This window comes from Euprymna scolopes, chromosome 41, assembly GCF_053919585.1.
Source record: "Euprymna scolopes isolate OS-2025 chromosome 41, ASM5391958v1, whole genome shotgun sequence".
In the NCBI taxonomy this organism is placed as follows: domain Eukaryota; kingdom Metazoa; phylum Mollusca; class Cephalopoda; order Sepiida; family Sepiolidae; genus Euprymna; species Euprymna scolopes.
This window is the reverse complement of record NC_136522.1, coordinates 507,498-532,339: the sequence shown is the minus strand read 5'-3', so window position 1 is coordinate 532,339 and position 24,842 is coordinate 507,498. Positions and strand designations below refer to the sequence as shown.

Below are 24,842 nucleotides of genomic sequence, written 5' to 3'. Positions count from 1 at the left end.
CAGAATTGGTGGAAATTTTCTGTTTCTATGTCTATCCTTGTAGCCATGTCACTAGTAAGGGTGCTGGAGGTAAACGTTTTGTCTGGGCTGACATTATCCGCCTGATAGTCAGGGACCCGAACCTTGGATTAACCACTAAGGAGGCTGTCCTATCAGCAGGTGCAAAGTACTGGGGCTGCTGTATTGCCATTTGGTGAATGGAATCTGGACCATGCAGTAGCTTCTGGTGGGGCCTCTCGATGCCATACTAGTGGGTAATTGTTACGGCTTTACCTTATCATGTGCTACAAAAAAAAAAAAAAAAAAAAAGAAAATTCTTCGTTTCTTTTTCTCTCTTAGTTTCCCCTCTCTGTCCTGCTCTAAGTAAATCTGTCGACCTAGTCCACAAATTCCAAAATTTCATCATGACAAGTTTCAAGAAAAAATACACGATTAAACCCGGTTCTCCAACTTCCAACGTAGACCCCTACTACCATGTCTCCTTCTCCAACATCAGGGGTCTTCGTTCTAACCTTCCAGAGGTTGAAACCCAATTACAGGAGACTAAACCAGACCTTTTATTTTTAAGTGAAACTGGCATTGGACAGGCTATTTCCCTAGATGAGTTTGCAATTTCAGGATACTCTAACTTAACTTCTAAATCTGACCCCCAAGATCGCCATGGGCATGGAATATGTGCCTATATTAAAGATAGCTTTCCATGTGGGAGGGACATCTCCAGGGAAGATCCTAACTTACCCTATATGTGCTTCCGGGTTGCTTTAGCTCACACTACTGCATTTATATTTACTCTCTATCGCCCCCACAACAGCGGAGTTACTATCTTTCAAAGCATATCTGAGAAAATTGACCAAGTCCTTTCTACTTATCCTTCAGCTAACATTCACGTATGTGGAGACTTCAATGTTCACAACGTCGAATGGTTGACCCACTCAAACAAGACCGATGATGAGGGGAGGTTCTGTCATGATTTCTCCATTGCCTATGACCTCACTCAGATTGTTCAGGAACCTACCCGTGTGCCCGATAATGACGGCCAGTATGCGAGCCTACTAGACCTTTTTCTCACAACTTGCCCTGAACTATGTTCAGTTTCTGTTCTGTCGCCTCTTGGATCTTCCGACCACTCTGTTGTATCAATTAAGATAAAAATGAAATGTAATAAGTCCCCAGACGTACCTCTTCATCGTACAGTATATCGATACACTAAGGCTGACTGGGATAGCTTCCGTACATTTATATCTGATCTACCTCTGCATTCCATGTTTAAAAAGGATGTGTCCTCTATAGTATTAGACCTAACCGAATGGTTAATTGTAGGTATTGACCATTTCATACCCTCTAAAAAGTTTCAGCAAAAACCTAACAGCCAGCCATGGTTCTCTCCAGAATGTGCTGCTGCCATTGCGCACAGAAATCACTTTTTCCACTGCTTCAAACGTAATAGATGTATGGAAACTAAAGCCGTTTTCAGGACTGCCAGCAACCATTGTAAGAAAGTAATAAGGAACGCAAGAGAGTTGTATGCTCAATCTGTTAAGTCCAAAGTAGCTGAGCAGCGGCTTGGTTCCCACCAGTTTTGGCAAATAGCAAACAGAATCCTGAATAGAAGCGTGTGCTCCATCCCAACTATTATCAATGGACCTGAGGTAATCTCGTCAGCATCAGACAAAGCCAAACTCTTTGTCAAGAACTTTGCAGCTAATTCTACCCTTTGCGACCAAGACCGCCAACCCCCAATATTTCCTCCTGTATCAGAAAACACGCTATGTGATATACGTATATCTGTACGTGATGTTGCGAAGCTAATCAAAAACCTTGATTAGAGTAAAGCAACTGGCCCTGATGGTATTCCAATTATAGTACTCAAAAAACTTCAACCTGAATTAGCACCCATACTTACAAAACTGTTTAAACGTTGTCTTAAGGAGAATAGTTTCCCATCTCCCTGGAAAATCTCATCAGTATGCCCTGTATTTAAGAATTCAGGTGATCGCTCATCCCCCTCTCAGTACAGGCCAATAAGTCTCCTGTGCGTCATGAGTAAGTTGCTAGAATATGTGTTAAATACAGAAGTAATCAAACATCTCAACAAAAATAACCTTCTTAGTGACACTCAATATGGTTTCCGTTCTGCTAGATCTACAGCAGATGTCCTTACAGTTATATCGCATAGGATTAGCAAATCTCTCGACGGTGGCAATCTTTCTAGGGCAATTGCTCTTGACATATCTAAAGCCTTTGATAGGGTATGGCATAAAGGTTTACTTCATAAGATCGCTAGCTATGGCATAGCTGGAAAAGTCTTCTCAATTATTAAATCATTTCTTTCTGATAGGTTCATAATAGTAGTAGTTGAGGGGCAAAAATCAGCAGCTCACAGTATTAATGCCGGTGTCCCTCAGGGATCCATCCTGGGCCCAACTCTTTTCCTGATCTACATTAATGATCTTCCAAATCATATCCTTACATCATTTGTAGACATTTATGCTGACGACACTACCATTTATGGTACCACATCTAAGACAGTAAACGACCAAGTTCTCTCCAATTCTCTCTCCTCTGATCTTGAGCACGTAGTACAATGGGGAAAGGAGTGGCTGGTTACTTTTAATGCATCTAAAACCAAGCTTCTCTCTTTACATCATCAACATTCTAATTCACATTTGTCATCAATTGAAATGAATGGCTCTCGTCTTCAGGAGGCCTCAAGTTTTGACAAGCTTCTGGGCTTGACCATTACTCCTGATCTTAAATGGAACACGTATATCAAATCTGTTGCCAAGGCCGCTGGAAAAATGGTGGGATCTTTCTATCGATCCAGTAGATATCTCACTGCTGATGCTATTCTCTACCTATATAAGAGCCAGGTACGTCCAAGGATGGAATACTGTTGCCACATCTGGGCAGGAGCTGCTGGAAAGGACTTGTCCTGCCTTGATAGAGTTCAAAATAGACTTCGTAGCCTCGTAGGAGATGTCCTTTTCTCCTCCTTGCAACCTTTATCTCACAGAAGAGATGTTGCGAGTTTGTCTCTGATGTATCGTTATTTTCATGGAAAGTGTTCAACTGAGCTTCAATCTATGGTCCCCCCTCGCCAAACTTTCACAAGAAACACTCGTCTAGCTGTAAACACTATCAATAATTTCCCCCACTCTTTATCTGTGCCTAAACCTAAACGTAGATTCCATGAACAAAGCTTCTTTCTTAGAACTGCACGCCTGTGGAATTGTCTTCCGTTTTCCTGCTTTCTGGCTGACTACAATATGGTTGTGTTCAAGTCTAAAGTAAATAAGTTCTTGAAGAGCCGTTCCATATAAGTTATTAAATTTACCAAATTTTCATTACTAATGATTACTATATTGACCAATTTCTACTGTACACTCTTTAACCCTTATCCTTGAGTGGCCTCTGGGCCTTGATAATGTGGTGATGCCTTTGTAAAAAAAAAAAAAAAAAAAAAAAAACAAATTACTACACCGAGGTGTAAGGGAGGGTGTCACTCTTTTCCCTGCATTGCTCCACTTATCTCTAATCCACATCTTATTATCTAGATTGTTTCGCAAAGAGTTATCAAGTACCAAGTTTTCAGTGTTTGACTTTATCAAGGATTGAACCCTGGTCTCCCGGTTCATTATGAACCCTCTTATCTTTATACAAAAACGATATTAATGGATCGCAAATGAAATTAGGAATAAAGTGCTATTACAAACGCCTCCCCTCCACTCAGAGAGGTTCCTTTCCACATATCTCTGCTATTATATAAAAGGAACTTTGTGTGTGTTAGTTTGTTCCCTATGGACTTGAAAACAGCTAGGTCAATTTTTATGAAATTTTACATGAAGGTATTTTATGTGTCTGACAGTGTTCTTAGGTAGGTTTTATATCGGAATATCTTTGATAAGAATTGATAATCGAAATAATCTGATGAAAGAAAGAACAGGCGATTTTGACCAAAGTTAACACTTTACACAGCCTAATATAACAAGTGCATTTGAGGAGTTTTATAACCACACAAGCCGAAAGGCTCGACTTATAAAATCAAAAGCAGGTTCTTTGATATGACAGGGGCACATTCGAAATGAATGCTTCTGTTTAAAGCAAAAACTGATTGATGACATTTGACTTTTTTTTTTAAAACTTAAATTCGACCTATTATCACCACACAAGCAGTAAAGCCAGGCATATAAAATCAACAGTAGGTTCTTTGATATGACAAGGGCACGTCTGAAATGAATGTTTCTGTTTAGAAAACAATTGAAGCATGATAATTAACTTTTGCATTTTAAACCTTAATTCAAGCCATTTTATATAAAAAATAATTTTATAAAATCAACAGTAGGTTCTCTACAGTGCAATATAAACAGCAGTGTATTGTGGATTAAGTCATTGCGGGAAGGCATGTGAAGCTTCTTCCCAGTGCAATGAGTCTCCAACTAAAGCTGGCAATCAATCAATTTGATTGAAAAATGGTCGATTTCACCGATTTGGATGACAATAAAAATATGGGAGGATTTGTTGATCATCATTCAATTCCGGGCAACGTCGAGTCTCCCTGGTATTAGAATATAATGCCAAATTTATGCCATCGATTCTCCAAACATCCTGAATATAATTTTTTTCTGTATTATTTGATTATTCATATTATTTGAATTCTTCGGATTACTGTTCTCATTTTGAGTGTTATTTATACAACGTTTCGGTTGATGTAACCTCCAACCTTCTTCAGGTGTGTCTGTCGAACTTGGGAATCTGCACGGAATTTGGAACGGAACCCTTTATTTAACCCATGATTACAAAATCGCTACCTAAACGGGACTGCTGCCAATTCGAAGCCCTTCTTGCTTGCAGAATCACTTAACGGCAAACTGAAGACTAAAAGTGTATCCAGTTATCGAGCCGTGTAAGCCGTCCACTGAAGAAGAAGTTATATATTGATCCCAGCAAGAATTTACATTGCACACTCCGATAATTCCTGGCATTGTCAATCGATATCGGCCGCTAGCGAATGCCACTTTGAGTTTGGGTAAATTAGAATTTTTCTTCCGAAAAGGAAATCACTTTACAGATATCTGATTTATGGTCACTCTAATTTCTTTTGAAAATGGACGGGGCACAGAGTGTGATGTCGAGTGTTGAAGGAAGGGTCAGAATGTGGAGTTGGTCAGGAGGAGGACAATTTTATTTACTTTTTTTTTACATGGAAGTTATCGTTTATCAAGGCCCAAAGGCCACTTAAGGATAAGGGTTAATGAATGTATGGTAAACACTGGGATAATTGCATATTAATAGTTAATAGTGGAAATGGGGTACAAATGGATTATTGAGGAGGGCGGCTCAACAAGAACTTGTTTATACTGTACTTAAAAACGATCATATTGTAGTCAGCTGGAAAGAAGGCCATCGGAACAGAGTTCCATAGGTGTGCAGTTCTAGGAAAGAAGCTTTGTTCATGGAATGTGCGTTTAGATTTAGGATTTTTGCAGCAACAAACAAACAAAGGAAAGAAATAAAAATCTGACTCAGCATTTTTTTAAGTGCAAATGAAATCCAGTGGTCCGAATAATCCAATTATTCCAAATGATTATCATTTAAAAAATTGAGAGACATTTTTATTTTATTTTTTTCAGGTTATCAGACTGATGATTCCCCCAGCAACAGTTCTTGCGAGAGGTAAGTTTATTTAATTTTTTTTTTTAAAGTGAGGTTAGTATATTTAATTTTTTTTTTTTAAAGTGAGGTTAGTATATTTAATTTTTTTTTTTTAAAGTGAGGTAAGTATATTTAATTTTTTTTTTTTTTTAAGTGAGGTTAGTTTATTTAATTTTTTTTTTTTAAAGTGAGGTAAGTATATTTAATTTTTTTTTTTTTAAGTGAGGTTAGTTTATTTAATTTTTTTTTTTAAAGTGAGGTAAGTATATTTCATTTTTTTTTTAAAGTGAGGTTAGTTTATTTAAAGATTAAAAAAAAATGAGGTAAGTATATTTAATTTTTTTTTTTAAAGTGAGGTTAGTTTATTTAAAGATTAAAAAAAAATGAGGTAAGTATATTTAATTTTTTTTTTTTTAAGTGAGGTTAGTTTATTTAAAGATTAAAAAAAAATGAGGTGAGTCTAAAGTTTTTTTAAAAAATGAGGTGTGCCTATTAAAGTTTTTTAAAAAGTGAGGTGAATTTATTGAAAGTTTTTTGGCAAATGTATAGTTTAGCGGTGTACATTATTTTACAGACAAAAAGTTATAAAAATTATTTATTTTTATACAAAACATTATTAGATCCAAAGGCTTAAATAAAACAAAAAAAAAATGAATTATTTCTTCATCATTTTTATTAGTCTAAATGTACGGCAATCGAGGCCGCCATATTGCTTTTAAAATTTAATCTTTCTAAAGTTTGACAGATTGGCCTTTTAACACTCTTTTTACGCTCTCGGAACTGTTTTGGTCGCCATTTTTGTAATGAGAGAGCGTAAAAAAAAAAAAAAAAAAATTGGCCATAAAAAGGCCAATCTGTCAAACATTAGAAAGGCAAATTTTAAAAACAATATGGAGGCCTCGATTGTCGTACATTTAATCTAATAAAGAATGTTGGAAAAATAAAAATGAATTTTTTTCGGGTTTTATTTCAGCCTTAGGGTCTAATAATGTGTTTTTTATAAAAATAAATATTTTTATAATTTTTTGTCCGTCAAATAATTTACGCCGCTAAACTACACATTTGCCGTTTTTTTAAAAAAATTTTTAAGTGGCCAGCTGATTTTATGAAAATAGATTGCAAAATAATGGACCGGTTTTGCTCAAAAGAACGAAAAATGGAAGCTGATAGATTTCTTGTGTTGATTAAGTGGTTGATGTATTAGTTCAACTTTTGTAATAGTAATGAAATTTTATTATGACAAACAATATTGTTACGTATTTGCTGTCGCCGGTTGTCCAAAATGCGTTTGTCCAGTCTCATCATGAGTCACACCTTCCGCTTGGTGTGACTTATTTTTCACCATTCCTTCTGATCCAGAGCGAGTTGGTTGATGGACGCCCAACTGTTGAGAGGTCCAATCAAAAACATTTTCTCTTCACCTTCTCCTTGGCTCATCCATCATCCCCAGAATAACTAAATGGTTTTCGCCTTGAACGGAGATCTTTCTTCTAACATTTTTTAACAAGGTTTTCGTTATGTCCAAAAATTCAGTACGCAAAATTAAGACGCCGAAGTATGAAATGAAAGTCACTAAGCATGAAACGAAAAACGAAATCATACTGAACCACTTCTTTTTATCATGAAACAATAAAAAATAGATTTTTATTTTTTACATTTCTATAAATGTTTTTTTTTAATATTTAAAATATATTCACGTGGAAATATTTTATTTCAAAATAGTCATTTAAACTTTCATAGTTTGCATCTCTATAAATATTTTTCTAAATATGTAAAATATATTCATATTGAAATAATTAAGACTTTTCACAAATTTTATCAGATAATTTTGTTTTAAATAATCTATTATATAAATCTTACCTGTCTGTTTAAATGTATGTATGTTTGTATATCTGCCTAAAACTTTTGACAGAGGCGACGGATTTTCACGAGATTGGTATCGTTTTGAAGCTCGACCCTTCGGACGACAAATATCGAATAATTGGTTAGAAACATTAATTCCTTCACCCTCAACTGTGCACTTTTCTACAGGGAGGGGTCGCTTTTTTTCGCCGACATTTTCGAAAGTCATTCTATCTTTTTGATCGACTAGCCTCCGGTTTGGCGATGGACACAACAGCAAAGACGTCACATTTTTTTTTTACATTCTTTTCCTCCTTCGTGGTGCAGGTCGAGCCTGCCTGCCTACTGCCAGTTTTTTTATTTTTGCTCAACACACACCTCCATACACCCGGGCAACGCCGAGCACCCAGGCTAGTCTATCTATATATATATAAAAGCGAAAATGTGTGTATGTTTGTATTTGTGTTTGCGTGTCCGCTAAAAACTTTCGACAGACACGACAAAAATTCACAAACTCGATATCATATTGAAGTCCCATCCTTCGCCCGAAAAATATCGAAAAATTGGTCAAAAACGTTAATTTTTTCACCTCGAAATCGACAATTTTCGACAGGGAGGGGGTCCACAAAAACGGTCCTCTCATGATGACGACCGGTTCTACGCATGCGTCAGATGCCTTTATGATCTGATTTAGTTTAAATAGTTGAAGAACTGACTAAATTTCATGTATGTCGTGTTAGCTCAGTTGGTTAGCACGTTGGTTCATTATCTAAACGTTTTGGGTTTGAATCGTGGTGTGAGATGTCTTTTTTTTTTTCGATTTTTAAATTTAAATATTGAACCAGTGTTATTTAAGCCATTTTTCACGTAACGTTCGTTTTTCTGTTTTTTTTTTTTACTTCGCTTATCCACCCCCGACCACACACCCCAAAACACCCGGGTACCCACCGATTTTTAAAATTTTAATATCGAAACAGGCTTATTAAAGCCATTTTTCACGTGTTCGTATTTCTGTGTTCTTTTTTGTTTTTTCGATTTTTACATTTAACATCGTTCATTTGCCTTACATTAGTTTTTTTGTGTTTTTTTTATGTTTTCATTAACCCCCCCCGCTTAAGTTTTAACGTTCGTTTTTATGTTTTCTTTTTTTTTACTTCGCTTATAACAAACAAACCTGGTCATTGACCTCATTTGCTAAATAGCTATTGCTTACGTCGTCGTCGTTGTCATAATGCTCGACGACTTCCATGCGGGCACCTGTCAATTTGGTTCTTACTTAAATAAATTCAAACATCTTTCAGTAACTCATTCTGGCTGGCCGAACGGTTCATGTTTTTTTCACATTTTATTTTCCAACTTCGCCTCAGGGCTTCGGGTTCGATCCTACCAACTTTACCCCCCCCCCCCCCGGTTTCTTTTTTATTTAACAGCACACACACCTCCAAACACCCAGACAATGCCGGGATACCCGCTAGTTATATATAAAAAAGCAAAATGTGTGTATGTGTGTGAGTGTGTGTTTGTATGTCTACCAAAACTTTCGATAGACACAACAGTTCCTGACGAGATAGGTATCGTTTTGAAGCCCCATTTCTTGGATGACAAATATCGAAAAATTGGCCAAAAACATTAATTCCTTCACCTTCAACTCGACCGTTTTCTACAAGGAGGTATCGTTTTTTTTTCGTCAGCATTTTCGCAAGTCATCGTCTCCGTTGGATTGACTACCCTGAATTCGAACGCTTGCAACTTCCAGTTTCGCCGTAGACACATCAGCTAAGATGTTATTTGTATTTTTACATCTACTGTTCCTCCTTCGTGTTACGGGTTCGAGCCTGCCTGCCTACTACCACTTTTTTTTAAAACACCTCTCTTCGCTCAGCATTCCTTACTACACCACCTCTCCACACCCAGGCAACGTCAGATACCCCCAATAGTCTAATATATAAAAAGCAAAATGTTTGTGTGTGTGTGTTTGTGTGCCTGCCAAAAACTTTCGACACACGCTATGGATCCTCACAAGATCGGTATTGTTTTGAAGCTCGATCCTTTGGATGACGAGTATGAAAAAATTGGCCAAAAACATTCATTCCTTCACCCTCAACTGGGCAATTTTGTACAGGGAGGGGTCGCTTTTTTCGTCGATATTTTCGCAAGTCATCGTCTCTGTTGGATTGACTATGCTTAATTCAAACCCTCTCCACTTCTGGTTGCGCCATAGACGCATCAGCCAAGACATTACATTTTTTTTCCTCCTTTGCATTACGGGTTCGAGCCTGCCTGCCTACTACCACATTTTTTTTCTAACAACACATCTGCTGCCTACTGTTATTTAGATCCACCCCCCCCACTACTACCACTTTTTTCTTTTACATGGATGTCACCACTTATCAAGGCCCGGAAGGCACTCGGGGATAAGGGTTATTGCGTGTACAGTAATCAATGGGATAATATCGTAGTAATCGTCAGCATTGGAGATTTGACAAAGTGTCTTACTTAAGGGGGCGGTTTGTCAAGAATTTGTTTATGTTGGATTTGAAGTTGTAGTCAAGTGAGAAACAGGCAATCGGAAGAGAGTTCCACAATCGTGCACTTCTAAGAAAGAAGCTCTGCTCATGGAATCTATGCTTGGATTAAGGCACAGATAAAGAGTGGGAAAAATTAATTTTTCAGCTTTCCTTACTGCACCACCTCCACACCCCCGGGAAACGCCGGATACATCTGCTAGCCTATTATATAAAAGGCAAAATGTGTGTATGTATGTGTGTGTGTTTGTATGTCTGCCAAACACTTTTGACAGACGCGTCGGACTGTGATAAAATTAGTATTGTTTTAAAGCTCAATGTCTCAGACGACAAATATTGAGACATTGGGCAAAAACATTCATTTTTTTCACCGTCAACTGGGCACTTTTCTACAAGGAGGGGGTTACTTGTTTTGTCGACAATTTTGCAAGTCATTCAATCCATGCGTCAACGACGTTACATAAAAAATGTTATTTCGACCACCCGTGACAGTTGCGGTGCCGCATTGATAAGACCGTTTGCTTTTTTCCCCCTTTTCCTCTGTCACGTTACGGGTTTGAGCTTGCCTATTACTTCTAATTTTTTTTTCTTTGCGCTCGCAATTTTGCTTCTTTTTTTTTTTTTTTTTTTTGCTCATGCAAACACCCTTACACACACCTCCACACACCCGGACAACGCCGGCCACCCAGGCTAGTGTATCATAAAACAAAGTAGCTACCTTCAATTGAATTACGAAACTGAAACTTCTTTCATTATTCCACTTAAAAATTCCAACTGTACCTCTTTGGAAACAATAAGCAATGTTTCGTGGAATGCATATAATACGTATTGTAGATGTTGTTTATTGTAATGATTTCACACGGAATGAACAATTAATATTAGTCCAGAAGAAGTGTTAATAAAAAACTTCCATACATTATTTATGACAAAATTCTGTGATAAAACTTGTGAAAGACATAAACATATTATTTCAAAAAGACACCGTTTATAGAAAATGTAAATAATAAAAATTCTCGTTGATTTTTTTTCGTGATAACACAAGGGTTAAAACAAAAAAATATATATTTATAGAAATGTAAAAAAAAATGACAGTTTTTTATTTTTTATTGTTGCATGATAACACAAGAATGTTAAAACTAAAATAATTTTTTGAAATAAATTATTTCCGTATGGTTTTGTATTTCGTTTTATGTTTAGTGACTTCCATTCCATATTAGGGTGAACCGATTCCACTTTCTGCATCTTAAATTTGCGTATTGAATTTTTGGACATAACGAAAATCTTGTTAAAAAATGTTAGAAGAAAAATTTACGTTCAAGGGACGAAAACCATCTGGTTATCCTAGGGATGATGGATGACTCGTGCTGGGAGTTTGTTTGAAGTGAAGCTGGTTTGCACAAAGCCAGCCTCACACTCTTATTGCAACCAGTCACTCATTTCAGTTAAGCTAAGTTTTTTTTTTTTTTTTTTTTACATGGGGCTCACCACTTATCAAGGCCCGAAGGCCACTCAGGGATAAGGGTTATTGCATGTACAGTAATCAGTGAGATAGCATTGTAGTAATCATTAGTATTGGAGATTGACTTCATTAAGGGGGCGGTTTGTCAGGAGTTTGTTTATGTTGGACTTGAAGACATCCAAGTTGTAGTTAGGTGGGAAATAGGCAAGCGGCAGAGAGTTCCACTGGCGTGCAGTTCTAAGAAAGAAGCTTTGCTTTTGGAATCTACGTTTGGATTTAGGCACAGATAAAGAGTGGGGAAAATTATTGACAGTAGTTTCAGCCAGACGGGTGTTTCTCGTGAAAGATTGGCAAGGGGGGGGGGACGAGAGATTGAAGCTCAGACGAGCACTTGCCATGGAAATAATGATAAAACAAAGACAGGCTCGCAACGTCTCTTCTGTGGGAGAGAGGTTGCAAGGTAGAGAAAAGGGCACCCCCCACTAAACCAGTCTATTTTGTACTCTGTCAAGGCAGGATAGGCTGTTTTTAGCAGCTCCTGCCCAGATGTGGCAGCAGTACTCCATCCTTGGACGTACTTGACTTTTATACAGATAGAGAATTGCATTAGTAGTGAGATATCTTCTGGATCGGTAGAAGGATCCTACCATTTTCCCAGCATCCTTGGCACAGACCTGATGTACATGTTCCATTTCAGATCAGGAGTAAAGGTCAAACCCAGAAACTTGTCAAAACATGGAGCCTCCCCAAGATGAGAGCCATCCATTTCAATTGATGCCAAATTGGGATCAGAGCGTTGGTGATGTAAAGATAGAAGCTTGGTTTTGGATGCATTAAAAGTGACCAGCCACCTCTTCCCCTTCTGTACGACGTGGTCAAGATCAGAGGAGAGAGAATTCGAGAGAACTTTGTCATTTACGGCCTTTGATGTGTTGCCATAGATGGTCGTGTCATCAGCATAGATGTCAGCGAATGATTTAAGTATGTATTTTGGGAGATCATTGATGTAGATTAGGAAGAGAGTTGGGCCCAGGATGGACCCTAGAGGGACTCCAGCATTAATATCGTGGGCTTCTGATTTCTGCCCATCAACCACTACTCTTATGAACCAATCGGAGAGAAATGATTTAATGATTGAGAAAACATTTCCAGTGATACCGTAGCTGGAAATCTTGTGAAGTAGGCCCTTATGCCATACCTTATCGAAGGCCTTCAATATGTCAAGAGCAATTGCCCTGAAAGGAAGCCTTTGTCAAGAGATTCACTAATCCTATGAGATATAACCGTTAGCACATCTGCTGTAGATCTTGCAGAGCGGAAACCATATTGCATGTCACTAAGAAGGTTGTTTCTGTTGAGGTGGTTGACTGTCTTTATTTAATATGGATTCCAACAACTTACTCATAACACACAGGAGACTTATTGGTCTGTACTGAGAGGGAGATGACTTTTCACCTGAATTCTTAAATACAGGGCATACTGATGAGGTTTTCCAGGGTGTTGGAAAGCACTTCTCCTTAAGGCAACACTTAAACAGATTTGTAAGTATGGGGGCAAGTTCTGGTTGTTAACTAATAACTAAAGCTAAGGAAGGATTAGTCTCTCTCTCTCTCCCAAGTTAATATTCTCCAAAATAAAACCGTGAAGAAAACTCTCAGCAAGCGTTTCCCTTGTGTCCTTTTTGACCATGACAAGAATTGGATAACACATAAAACATCAGCATTTAAAAGCATCCAACATGTATGTATAAAGATATTTATTTTATTATTGAAAATATAACACAAAAACTGTTATCAGAGGGTCCTGATCGACCTAGGTGAGATGGTATTTATTATTTTCTGGACAATCACTTAGTAAACAGTGGAAAGTGGAATCCCGAGATTTGTGGTGATCTGGCTGATTAAGTTCATTCTCAGATTGATCTATAATATAACTCTTCTGAGACTCTAACGATTCTAATGTTTAGTTAGCCTTGTGTCATACTTATGTGGCGACATATGATAGATTAGGCGTTTTAAAAACAGACAAAAGTTATATGACTTAGAATGAGTGGTTTATGCCAAATTGATAATTGAATATGATTAAATTTGTGCATTAAATACTAATCCTTTTTAATCCCTAACTGCGCATTGAACATCTTATCATAGCAAAGGCCCATACAAAATTTTAGCCAGATTGACCCAGGAATTACCGAGAAAACTTCTTGAGTAAATGTGGTATTGTGATGACTAATTTTTATTAATCCCTAGCTGTGCATCAAACAGATACCATAAGACTGAGTTCGCTGCACCTTATCATAACAAAAGTCCATACAAAAATTTCAACCAAATTAGCTCACTAGTTTCCAAGTAAAGTCCAAGAATAAAAGAGACTAATATTTTCTTAGCTAATTATTTAGTAAAGTTCTTAACTGAAATGAATGATACAGCGACATCGAAGTAATATTTTGCACTTACCATTTATGTTCCTATTTACTTGCCTCCCCACGAGGGTAGAACTAGACACAAGGTCGATTTTTAATGTGGAGAAAATCCAGCTCCCCAAAAAGGGGCATTCTGAATAGGAACAAAAATAAAATTGTCTCAATCATGAAGGATTTCTCCACCACTGACTGAGGTCAGAAAAGGTGGAGTGTAGTATCAGAACAGATACTCCACTATCATCTTGGCCCAAAGTTTATTGATTTTGTGCTGCCATTGGTTTTTGGACTTTGAGTGGCAATAAGCTTCCTCAGAATTCCAGGATTCTCTGCACTTTTCATTATAGGTTTGGTTGATGTTCTCCCTTGTTGGTCTTCCCATCCTTGTGTACTCTTCTCGACTATTGTGTGTCGTGAAAATTGAGGCTATTTTTTTTTTTTTTTGCCGTTTCACTCCAAACAAGACACAGGGCAATTTAGTCGTGAGGGGCTACTGTTTAGGATCAGCTTTGCGAGTATATTATTTATGGAGTTGGGCAGCAAGATGTCAGTTCATATGCCACTTAAATTTCTGCATGTCAGAGAAGCAAGGGCTCGGGGGGAATTCCAATGTGCAGCAGTCTGAGGGAAAAAGCTATTTGAGTAGAAGGCTTTACGGCATCTAAGGATTTCTACAGTGTAGAGGTGGGATTTTGCTGCTTGTTGTTTTTTTTTTTAGGGTATTGTCATTGAAGGAGTACTAGTGCTCAGAGTCCGTCAGAGCATTTGCCACTGAAATACTTGTAAAACAGGCACAAGGATGTCACGTTTCGGTAAGGACAGAGGTTGGAGTTTAGTTGATAGTTCAGGATCTATTAGGTTGGTGACTCTTTTTTGAACCCTGCTAGGAGCAAGAAACTAGTAGATGCATCAGCCCCAGTGTGGCTGAGAACACGTAACCTTGTAGAGATATATGTTGCTCTCAGATGTAAGTAGCCTTTTAGCACAGTAGAGAGAGCCCACCTTCTTTGCAACAGCCTTGGCAATTGCCTCAATGCATTTGTTCCAATTGATGCTGTCTGTGAATGTTAACCCCAGGAGCTTCAGGGAAGTACTTTCAGGCAGTATATCATTAGCAATGGCAATCAGTGGTTGAGAAGGTTTCTTGTAATTATTAAAGGAAATAAGCTTAGTCTTGGCAGCATTGAAAGTTCTACCATATTTTTGTCACAGTCATGAGGGAAGAGAGGAGAAGATTAGTTTATGGGTTTTCTATCCGTTTCGGTTTCGTAGGATTTGGATTCATGTTAGCATCCCTTAATGGATTATTAATATTCCTCCTCCTTCTCCCCATTCTTTCTCCTAATCTCTATCACGCTCTATCCTCTCCTCTTCTTTCTTCTTCTCTTTTCCTCCATCCATCCCTCACTTATCCTCCTCCTCCTCCTCCTCCTCCTCCTCCTACCTTCTCCCTTTTCTTTCTCCTAATCTCATCTTCTCCCCTTTCCTCTTTCTACACTCTTTTTCTTGCTTCTCCTCCTCCACCTCCAAAGTTTGCCAGCTTTCAAAGAGAAAAATAGGATAATTTAATGATTGCATGTGAAACTCTCACTAAAAAGCTTTCCCATCCTTTGGAGTATCTGCCCCCCCCCCCTGTCTCTGCTTTTGATGTGAAGGCGAGGGGAGGTTGCCATGGGTTAAGGATGCAATTAGGACAGGCCAGGTGAGAGGATTATAGGTTATTGCTGATGAGGGTGGTGGTTATCGAGGAAGAGGGAATGAGATTGGGTCGGTGAGGCATGGAAGTGAGAAAGGCTGATCAGGCACGAAGCAGGTGTAAATATATTCTGTAAATCTGCACGGAATTTTAAACAGAACCTTTTATTTAATCCACGGAGGTAGCATGCTCTTGTTCCGTCAGCCATAACCGGTTAAAATTCGTAAGTAATTCTCAGTTGTATTCTTAGTATCAACTGCACTGAGAATTAAAACTTCAACCTCCAGAACGTGAGTAGTGTGGATTAAATAAAGAATTCATCGGAAATTCTGTGCAAAGTTTGACAGAAAGATTCACAAATTTGACAAGATACACCTGAAGAAATTTGGAGGTTACATCGTCCGAAACGTTGTGAGAATAAGATTTAAGATGAGAACAGTAATCTAAATAATACATATAATACAAATTATCTATCCTCATCTCAGAAACATAAAGCTAAAACATATTTTAATTCCGTCATTTGACATGATAGTAGCTTCTAGATATTAGAGAGGTTCTTTTACAAAAAAGGGCAGTCATTCATGCATGAAAGATATCGCCGCTAGCGTGAAAAAAATTCTAACGAAATCGAGAACGAAGCTTTGACAACATTTACGCAACATTAAAAGAAATTTTATCGAATGATACGATGCAGAAGATGTTGTTTTACAAATGGACCAAAACTATTTTTGCAAATATTCGGCTCAAAGAAAATCATTCCCATATATTCAACCAACCGATAATCTACGATATTGCTGTGAAATGACAAGTTCCATTGACTTGCATATAGAATTCATGGATTCATCTCATAAGTCAAAAATTGTAACCTGCCCCCCCCCCGATAAATTTATGGACCGTCCTTGGGAAATATAGGCTTTTATCTGTTTTACCCAGAAACGAGATGTCACAATTAATCACGCCTTTAAAGTTTTCCACCGAAAGCAACAACGAGCTTTGTAATAATTCTTTTCATTTTTAGATGCACATATTTTTCTTCCAGCATGAAAAAAAAAAAAATCTAACAAAATTGAGAATGAAGTGTTGGTAACATTTATGCAGCAATAAAAGAAAATTCATAACACATTGCAAGAGATTTTGTTTTACAAATGGACCACAGAATACTATCAGGTTTAAGTAGTTTTCTAGCACAATAAAGAGAGCCCACCTTTTTGCCGCAGCCTTGTCAATGTTTTCAGTGTATTTGTTGCAATTCATGTTGCCTGTGTATGCTAAGCTGATGAGTTTTAATGAAGAGCTCTCAGGTAGGGTTTTATTAATTATGGCAATCCGTGAGTGGGAAGGAATTTTGTAATTGTTAAAGGAAAGAAGCTTATCTATACAAAGCCATGCATGGGTTATTGTTGCCACATCTGGGCTGGTGCATCTATCACTAGTCGCTCACTCTTAGAGAGTATTCAAAAAAAAGTCTCAAATCTAATAGGTTCCATACTATTGGTCAAGATCCAACCCCTAACCCATCGCCACAATTATGAACCCTCTGGCTGTTTTACAAGTATTTTAATGGAATGTGCTCTGACAAACTTGTAGCACTTTTGTCCCCATGACATGTCTCTGACTAACTTGAAAAACAGCAAAATCCCACCCCTTCAGTGTAGAGGTCAGTAAATGCTGGAAAACTTGCTAATCTAATAGTTTCTTATCACAAACTGCTAGACTTGTGAATTCCTTCCCGGTCTCCTGCTGCTTAAACTATACTAAACTGCAGAAATTTATTTTATTTGTAATGTTAACAGACACTTTGCTGCTCAACTCCCTACATAGTGTCCCTGTAGATATCGCTCCTTAAGTCCAAGTGGCAATATACCTTATTTACAGTGAATAAGAGTAATAAAAAATAACAAACATGTTTTGCAAATATTCAGCTCATAAAAAATTATTCCCATACATTCGGCCAATCGATGATCTACGATATTGCTGCGATATGACAAGTTCCATTGACTTATAAATAGAATTCATGGATTCGTCTCATAAGTCAAAAAATTGTAACCTGCTCTCACCCTCCCACCTCCTCTGATAAATTTGTGGTCTTCAGGAAATATTGGCTTTTATTCGTTTTACTCAGAAACGAAATGTTACACTTAATTGTGCCTTTTAAGTTTTTTGCCCAAAGCAACCACGAGCTTCATAATAGTTTCTTTTATTTTCAGATGCTCTTATTTTTTGCCAATTTGCTTTTGAAATTCTTCTAAAATCAGAATCAGTATCGAATTATGTTTTCTGAATTTTTGAGATGAGGATTGATAATTCATATTATTTGGATTACTGTTCTCATCTTGAGTGTTATTTTCAGAATGTAGTAATAACTAGTGATCTCCAGTGATAAGTAGTAAGATTGTACATCTAAAAGTAAAAATGGGTTTAAGGCTCTCAGAATTTATACTAGAATTGTCCGCAAGGATCCGTGGCAAAACAGATAAAAGTATTTGGTAAAATTCAGTTGTAAATGACAATCTTCTTGAGGTTGAAAGTTCAATCCTCAGTGCGACTGATACTCAGAAAACAATTAGTTTAAAATTTTTATTCTTTTGTTTGTTTGTAAAGATTACAAAAAATGTTTACAGCAATGTAAATAAATAAAGTATCCACATTACTCACCTTGTTGTCTAGAATATATATTCCATAATTCATAATGATAAGTTTAAATATATGCATGCATCGATTCTTTTAAAAATATATTACTTAATATGACTGCAAATTTGATGTAGAGCAACTCTTTTCTCTATTAAATTTTTTTATATCTCACCTGCTTTCAAAGGTTTTAGGTATAAGTATGAGTGTGGGTGGGTACGCCTTCTAAATAGTGAAGTTTCCAAAAGAAATAATGTGCTCATGTTACTCACCGTATTGCTGATAATATATATTCCAAGATTAATAATGATTAATTTATAAGTTAAAAATTTTACCTTGTACAACAGGAGGTGACAGTGGTCTAGTGGTTAACAACGTGGATTGACAACCTGGGTGTTTCAAGTCCGTTGGTTTCACAAAAAACACTTTCACTTGATTAAAAACCTGTCATGTGCAGCGGACTTTAGTACAAACTCATTTTCAATCCTGGGCCGTGCTCAGTCATTATTCCATTTAAAGATCTTAGAGACTGTTCACGTTCGGTTGAGAAGGCCTTCTCTCTGTAAACAGAGGGGATGCTTCTTGGGTTTGAGCGTGATTAGTCTCTAGGATCTTTGAGTAATATAATGTTGCTTTATTTTAATCACTTTCCCCCAATTTTTTTATTTTTTTCACCTCACGCATAATGCAATGCAATGTAATTTTATTTTAAATTGTACATATTTTCGATTCCCCCTTAAAAAAAGAAATATCCCTCGATACAGCTTTGAGAAAGTGAGGACGAAACCAGTCAGCTGCACCCCCCTTTTTTTCTCTTCTCCTCTTCACCCCTTTTACTTTATTTTAAAACGTTTTTAATCATGAATTATAAAAGTCGTCCGTTCAGGATTGCGATATTTAAATTTTGTACCCCTCAAAGAATCATGATATATATATATATATATATACAATGCTGATCAAAAACTTAAAACCACTTAAAAATCTTTTTAAAAAAACAAACTTTTTTTAAGGATAGATTTTAAACTCTTCCGACTTAATATTTATTTTTAAAATTTACATTTTTATTAAATTAGGCTTTTTACACATGATCAAAATTATAAGACCAAAGACAAAAATTCTATTAAATTGTTGTACAAAAACTGTATGAAAAGTGTATGAAAACAATCAAAATTAATGAGTTCTAGCTCCACTGCTTTTGATGACTTCAAAAATCTTTGGGGCATGCTAGAAATAAGGTTTCACGAATTTCATTTTTTGTTGAATATTGTTTGCCATTTCAATAAACCTCTTTTGTCATCCATCTCCGAACATTTTCAATTGGGTTCAAGTTCGGTGAGCATGCAGGATGTCCCAAGAGATGGACTCCATTTTCTTGTAGAAAGCTTAAGGTCTATCTTGCAGTGTGGATTGCAGCATTATCCTGTTGGAATAACCATCCATCCGCACATAAACGATGACCCTCCATCATCAAAGATACTTTTTGCAGCATGCCTACATAACCAGCTGCTGTTTGACGACCCTGCACCACCTGGAGCTCCATCGTCCCTCTGTAAAAAAAGGTACCCCATACGATTATGGACCCTCTACCACTATGACGTGTGGAAAAAATTTCAATGGGCATATTTTTGTCATGCCAATAATGCGAGAAACCATCAGGACCTTCTAAATTAAATTTTTTCTCATGAGACAACAGGACTTTCTTTCACTTCTCAACGTCCCAGGTTTGGTAATCACGACCAAATCTCAAGCGGTCCACTTTGTGATATGGAAACAATCGAGGAATTTGTTTATGCTTTTTATTTACCATGCCTTTTTGTTGTAAATGTCGTCTGATGGTTATTGGACTGCAATCAGCATCAGTAACCGCCTTAATTTGACTAGAAGAAAGTCTTCTGTCATTAATAACAACCCATCTGATTCTCTTACTCAATACAGGAGAAATGGGGGGGGGGCTACCAAAGGATTTTGCATAATTCTCAGTGTTCTTTAGAAAGTTGCAAATAACAGTTTTACTGCGATTTACCTTAGCTGCTATCATTCGCTGTGACAAACCTTGCTTATGGAATCCTACAATTCGAGAGCGCTCAACTTTGGTCCTGCCAATGCTCTCAATGTAATTATTTCAACTCATGTTTTCTGTGAACGTTAGGCCAAGGAGTTTAAAAGATGTACTTTCAGATAAAGAGTCTTTGGCCATTGCTATTAGTGGTAGAGAAGGTTTCTTGTAATTATTGAAGAAAACATTTTTGTCCCCATTCCACTACAGATCGGAGATCATCCTCTAGTGTTTCTGCCATTTCTTTAGATATGTGTTCATTTGTTTTCCTGTCGTGTCTGTTATAGAGCGTGCTGTCATCAGCATATATACCCATCTCACAGATAATTTTGTTAGGGAGGTCATTTATGAATATTAGGAATAATAGAGATCTATGGATAGACCCTTGAGGCACTCCCACATTTATATCATATTGTTTAGATGTACGACCATCGAGGACAACCTGGATTTTTCTCTTATCTAAGAAGGATTTAATTATGTTATGTATTCTTCCAGTGACACTGTACGATCTGATTTTCCTGAGAAGACCTTCATGCCAAACCCTGTCAAAAGCCTTAGATATATCTAGAGCTACCGCTCTACCCTCCCTGCTTTGTTCAGTGAAGGATATATACGTTCAGAGATTAGGATGTTTGCTGTGGAACGGGCTTGCCTAAATCCATATTGTTAGTCGGTCAGAAGTTTAGTATCTGTAAGGTGATGGACTAGAGCTTGTTTAATTATGGACTCAAATATTTTGGCAATAAGTGGGAGGAGGCTAATGGGGCGATAATTCATGTGTATGGCAGTGTTCTTAGATATGTTTTGTACAGAAAGTCATCCAATAAATATTAAAAACCGAAAAAATCCAATCTTAAAAATAGTATTTCTTACTTACTTATAGATTAAAAAGAATTTTTGCAGGGGAATATTTTACGTTACATCGGCCAAGGAAATAGTAAAATCTCAGCATATCATTTCTTCTTAAAAAACCCCAGATTTATTGTCATTTGGAAATATAGCTCAATAGTAGAATATTTGACTACACGTCGAATGATGTCCTGTTCAAGTTCGAGAGTATCTCACGATTTTATTTTAATTTTTCCTTATTAATGAGTTTAATTTACGATAAAAGAAGAGGTACCATTTGAAATCACTGCAAATCATTTTTTCATTGGGATATTTTTAAACTAAACATTAATCAAAAGTAACTTTTTCAGGGCATTCATCGTTAAGCCCAAATATCAGCTGATTTATATTGTAAACAAACACAGACGGAATTTGATGAACGATATTATCATTATTATTAATATTTGTATCTTTGTGAATTAGTTTACCAGGCAAATTATTCCTCGTAATATATAATAATCGATAGAGGATTGATTCTATAATAATACATATGAAATCTGCATAAAATTGAAATGTAATGTTTAAGTGTATTGTATGACCGGGCAACGCCAGGCTGCCAGCTCGTACATATACATGCATACATACATGCATACATGCATACATATATATATATATATATATATATATATATATATATATATACACACACACACACACACACACACACACACATACTAGCTAGTATTATCTCACTTCTAGCATAAAGCATTTCCCTGTAAAAATCCTTATTTTTTATTTATAAAAGAGAAAAGCCATTTCACAACCTATGAGGAAGGAACTCTCACACACACACACACACACACACACACACACACACACACACACACACACACACACACACAAAGTGACATATATATATATATATATATATATATACGAGCAAACAGTTAATAAAACGTGTTAAAAACACTTTGAAAAAGAGTTAAAAACATATTTAATCTGAAAAGGAAACACTAGATAAGTGGATAGTCCTTAATCCGCGGAGTTTCGAAGAAATACTTTCCTCTATTGGTCATCCTCAGGCGAGTAGTAAAAAATAAAAAATAAAAAATGATATTCAAAAATGAAAATAGCAAGATGAAATGCAAAGACGCCTGATGATGACCAATGGAGGCCGAAAACATTCGCGATTACGGGAAATTTCTTTTTTCACTCGAAAAAAACGTTCGGAAAATGGTCTGCCAAAGAGAAAACGAGGATTATAAGAAAAATAAGCAAGAGTTGTCTGTGCTATTTAATGAAGCGGGCATAAAAGAAAAAATGCTGCCTAAATATACTAATATATATATATATACATACATACATACATATATATATATATATATATATATATATATATATATATATATATATATTAGGTATAAATAGATAGATAGAAAGATATAATGTATGTACATATGTATATGCATGTGCTATGTGTGCTTTTTTATCCATAGCAACAAAAATCATTACTCGTCCATGCACCCATGAAGGTGCAACAAGAAATGTGCTTTTATTTTCTTTTTCGATCCTGCAGGTCCCCCCCCCCTTAGAAAGAAATGGCAGAGCAGCCAATAATTTGGACACTAGATTAGAAGAGAATAAAAGATTCCTATTATGGTGACCCACTAAGAAAAGTCACGCGTTCACCTGCGGGCTTTGTGGACAATGTCAATGCTTAGCCATGGCCACCAAAGAAACATCCAGTCAGTTTTGTTATCAACGAGTATTAACATCGATTGTGGCCTGCTTTTAATATCTTCAATTGTGATAATATTGCTTTGTATTTACTTTTATTATGTCTATGTATATTTTGTGATATTTCTGATGCAATATAGAACATCTTTTGTCCAAATATTGGATATATAGGTGAAACTTAATTAGTTTCTAGACTTAGATCCAACAACGAAAACCTTATTATGGTTCTAAATGTTTGAGATGAGGATTGATTATTCATATTATTTGGATTCTTCAGACTATTGGTTTCATCATGAGTTTTATTTTCACATCGTTTCAGTTAATGTAACACCAAACCTTCTTTAGGTGTATCTTGTCGAATTTGGGCATCTGCACGGAATTTTTTTAAAAAAAAAAAACAACCTTTATTTAATCTACGGTTGTAACTCTCATTCCATCAGTGATGATTGAGTAGAAGTTACTAAGTAATTTGCACTTGTCACCTGCACTGAGGATTGAACCTTCAACTTCCAGAAATGTAATTTTCACAACTGAATTGTACCAAGTACTCTATTCACTGACCACCAGAACCTTAGACTAAAATCACTTTCCTCATATAGATAAGCATTTTAATCACACATTCTCTTTCGAAATAAAATGAAATTTCACATAGAGCCTCTGAACTCATGAAAACATAGGGGCGTTATCAAGGCACCGTTTATGCCTTGTTTATTGCTAAAGAATGATAAGCAAAACGATGAAAAGACTCATAAAAATTGCATGGTAGTTTTTACAAAGAAAAACACTTTTAATAAAGAAGAGAGAACTGCCCGAAATACTAAAATTATAATAATAATATACTATTTATAATTAATATATTTTTTATAAGGTCATATTTTTTCATTTTCGAACGTGAATAAATTTATCATTAAGATGTAATAATGGAGATGCTAATATAATTGATGGGTAATTATTAAAGTCAACTTTATGATCTTTTAGTGCAAATCTTCTCTCTCTCTCCCTCTCTCTCTCTCTCTATATATATATATATATATATACATATAGAAAGAGAGAGAGAGAGAGAGAGAGAGAGAGATTTGCTCTAAAAAATCAAAAAATTAACTTTAATAATAACCCATCAATTATATTAATATCTCTATGTATCAAAAATTTATATAACAAGCAATTACATAGCAAATAATGAATAAAGGACAAAAGTCTATATTCTAAATTTCATGATACTGACCATCTTACAATTTATTCCTTTAATACAGTTGACATTTACAATTCTTGCCTGTATCTGTTTCGTAGCACAAAATCAATCACTTAATTATTATATCCATCAGTGAATCTATTTTGCTGTTAACTCATCAGAAGAAATAGCAACAATCAATCCACCAAAACGAAATAAAATGCGTTCGGGCATGATTAAAAATCCGAAAATTGGAAGCGAAGTTGCAAATACCTTATAGTTTGCTTACATTACGTCATTTTGAACTTAGAATCCACCAAAAAAATGCTCATCGAATCAAGAAAATTAACAGAAAAATAAAAAAAAACAAGAAAACTATTTTATTCAACTAGACATGTCTTATACTGATTTGCTCTCTCTCTCTCTCTCTCTCTCTCTCTCTCTCTCTCTCTATATATATATATATATATATATATATATATATATATATATATATATAGTAATCAGCTTTGAAAATATGTATGGCAATTAAGTTACAAAGAATTTTCCGCATGTAATCCTCGTGGGGATCAGGCTACTACTTGGAATTGATGTTGCTACATGTTTTTATATGTCTCCATGGTACTGGATTTGCTAGTCAGCCAATCAGATTCTTTATTAAATATATTTGATTATATTGATATTGGTCTGTGTAAAGATGATGGATTATTATATGATTGCATGGAAATTAAAAAATTAGGTCTAAAACTAGAAGTAGAGGTTAACATAAAAATAACTAATTTCTCAGATGTAACTCTAAACCTAAATAAAAATACTTATGTGCCATACT

General features: G+C 36.1%; 1 protein-coding gene across 1 annotated transcript in view; it reads left to right on the top strand.

Annotated features, from left to right (window-relative positions):
* LOC145266287 (caspase-3-like) overlaps positions 1-24,842 on the top strand; it is a 396,145-nt gene that overhangs the window by 134,901 nt on the left and 236,402 nt on the right. The window contains exon 2 of the mRNA XM_080121829.1: positions 5,631-5,673. Coding sequence (XP_079977955.1) covers positions 5,631-5,673 — 43 coding nt within the window. The remainder of the gene's footprint in view (positions 1-5,630; positions 5,674-24,842) is intronic.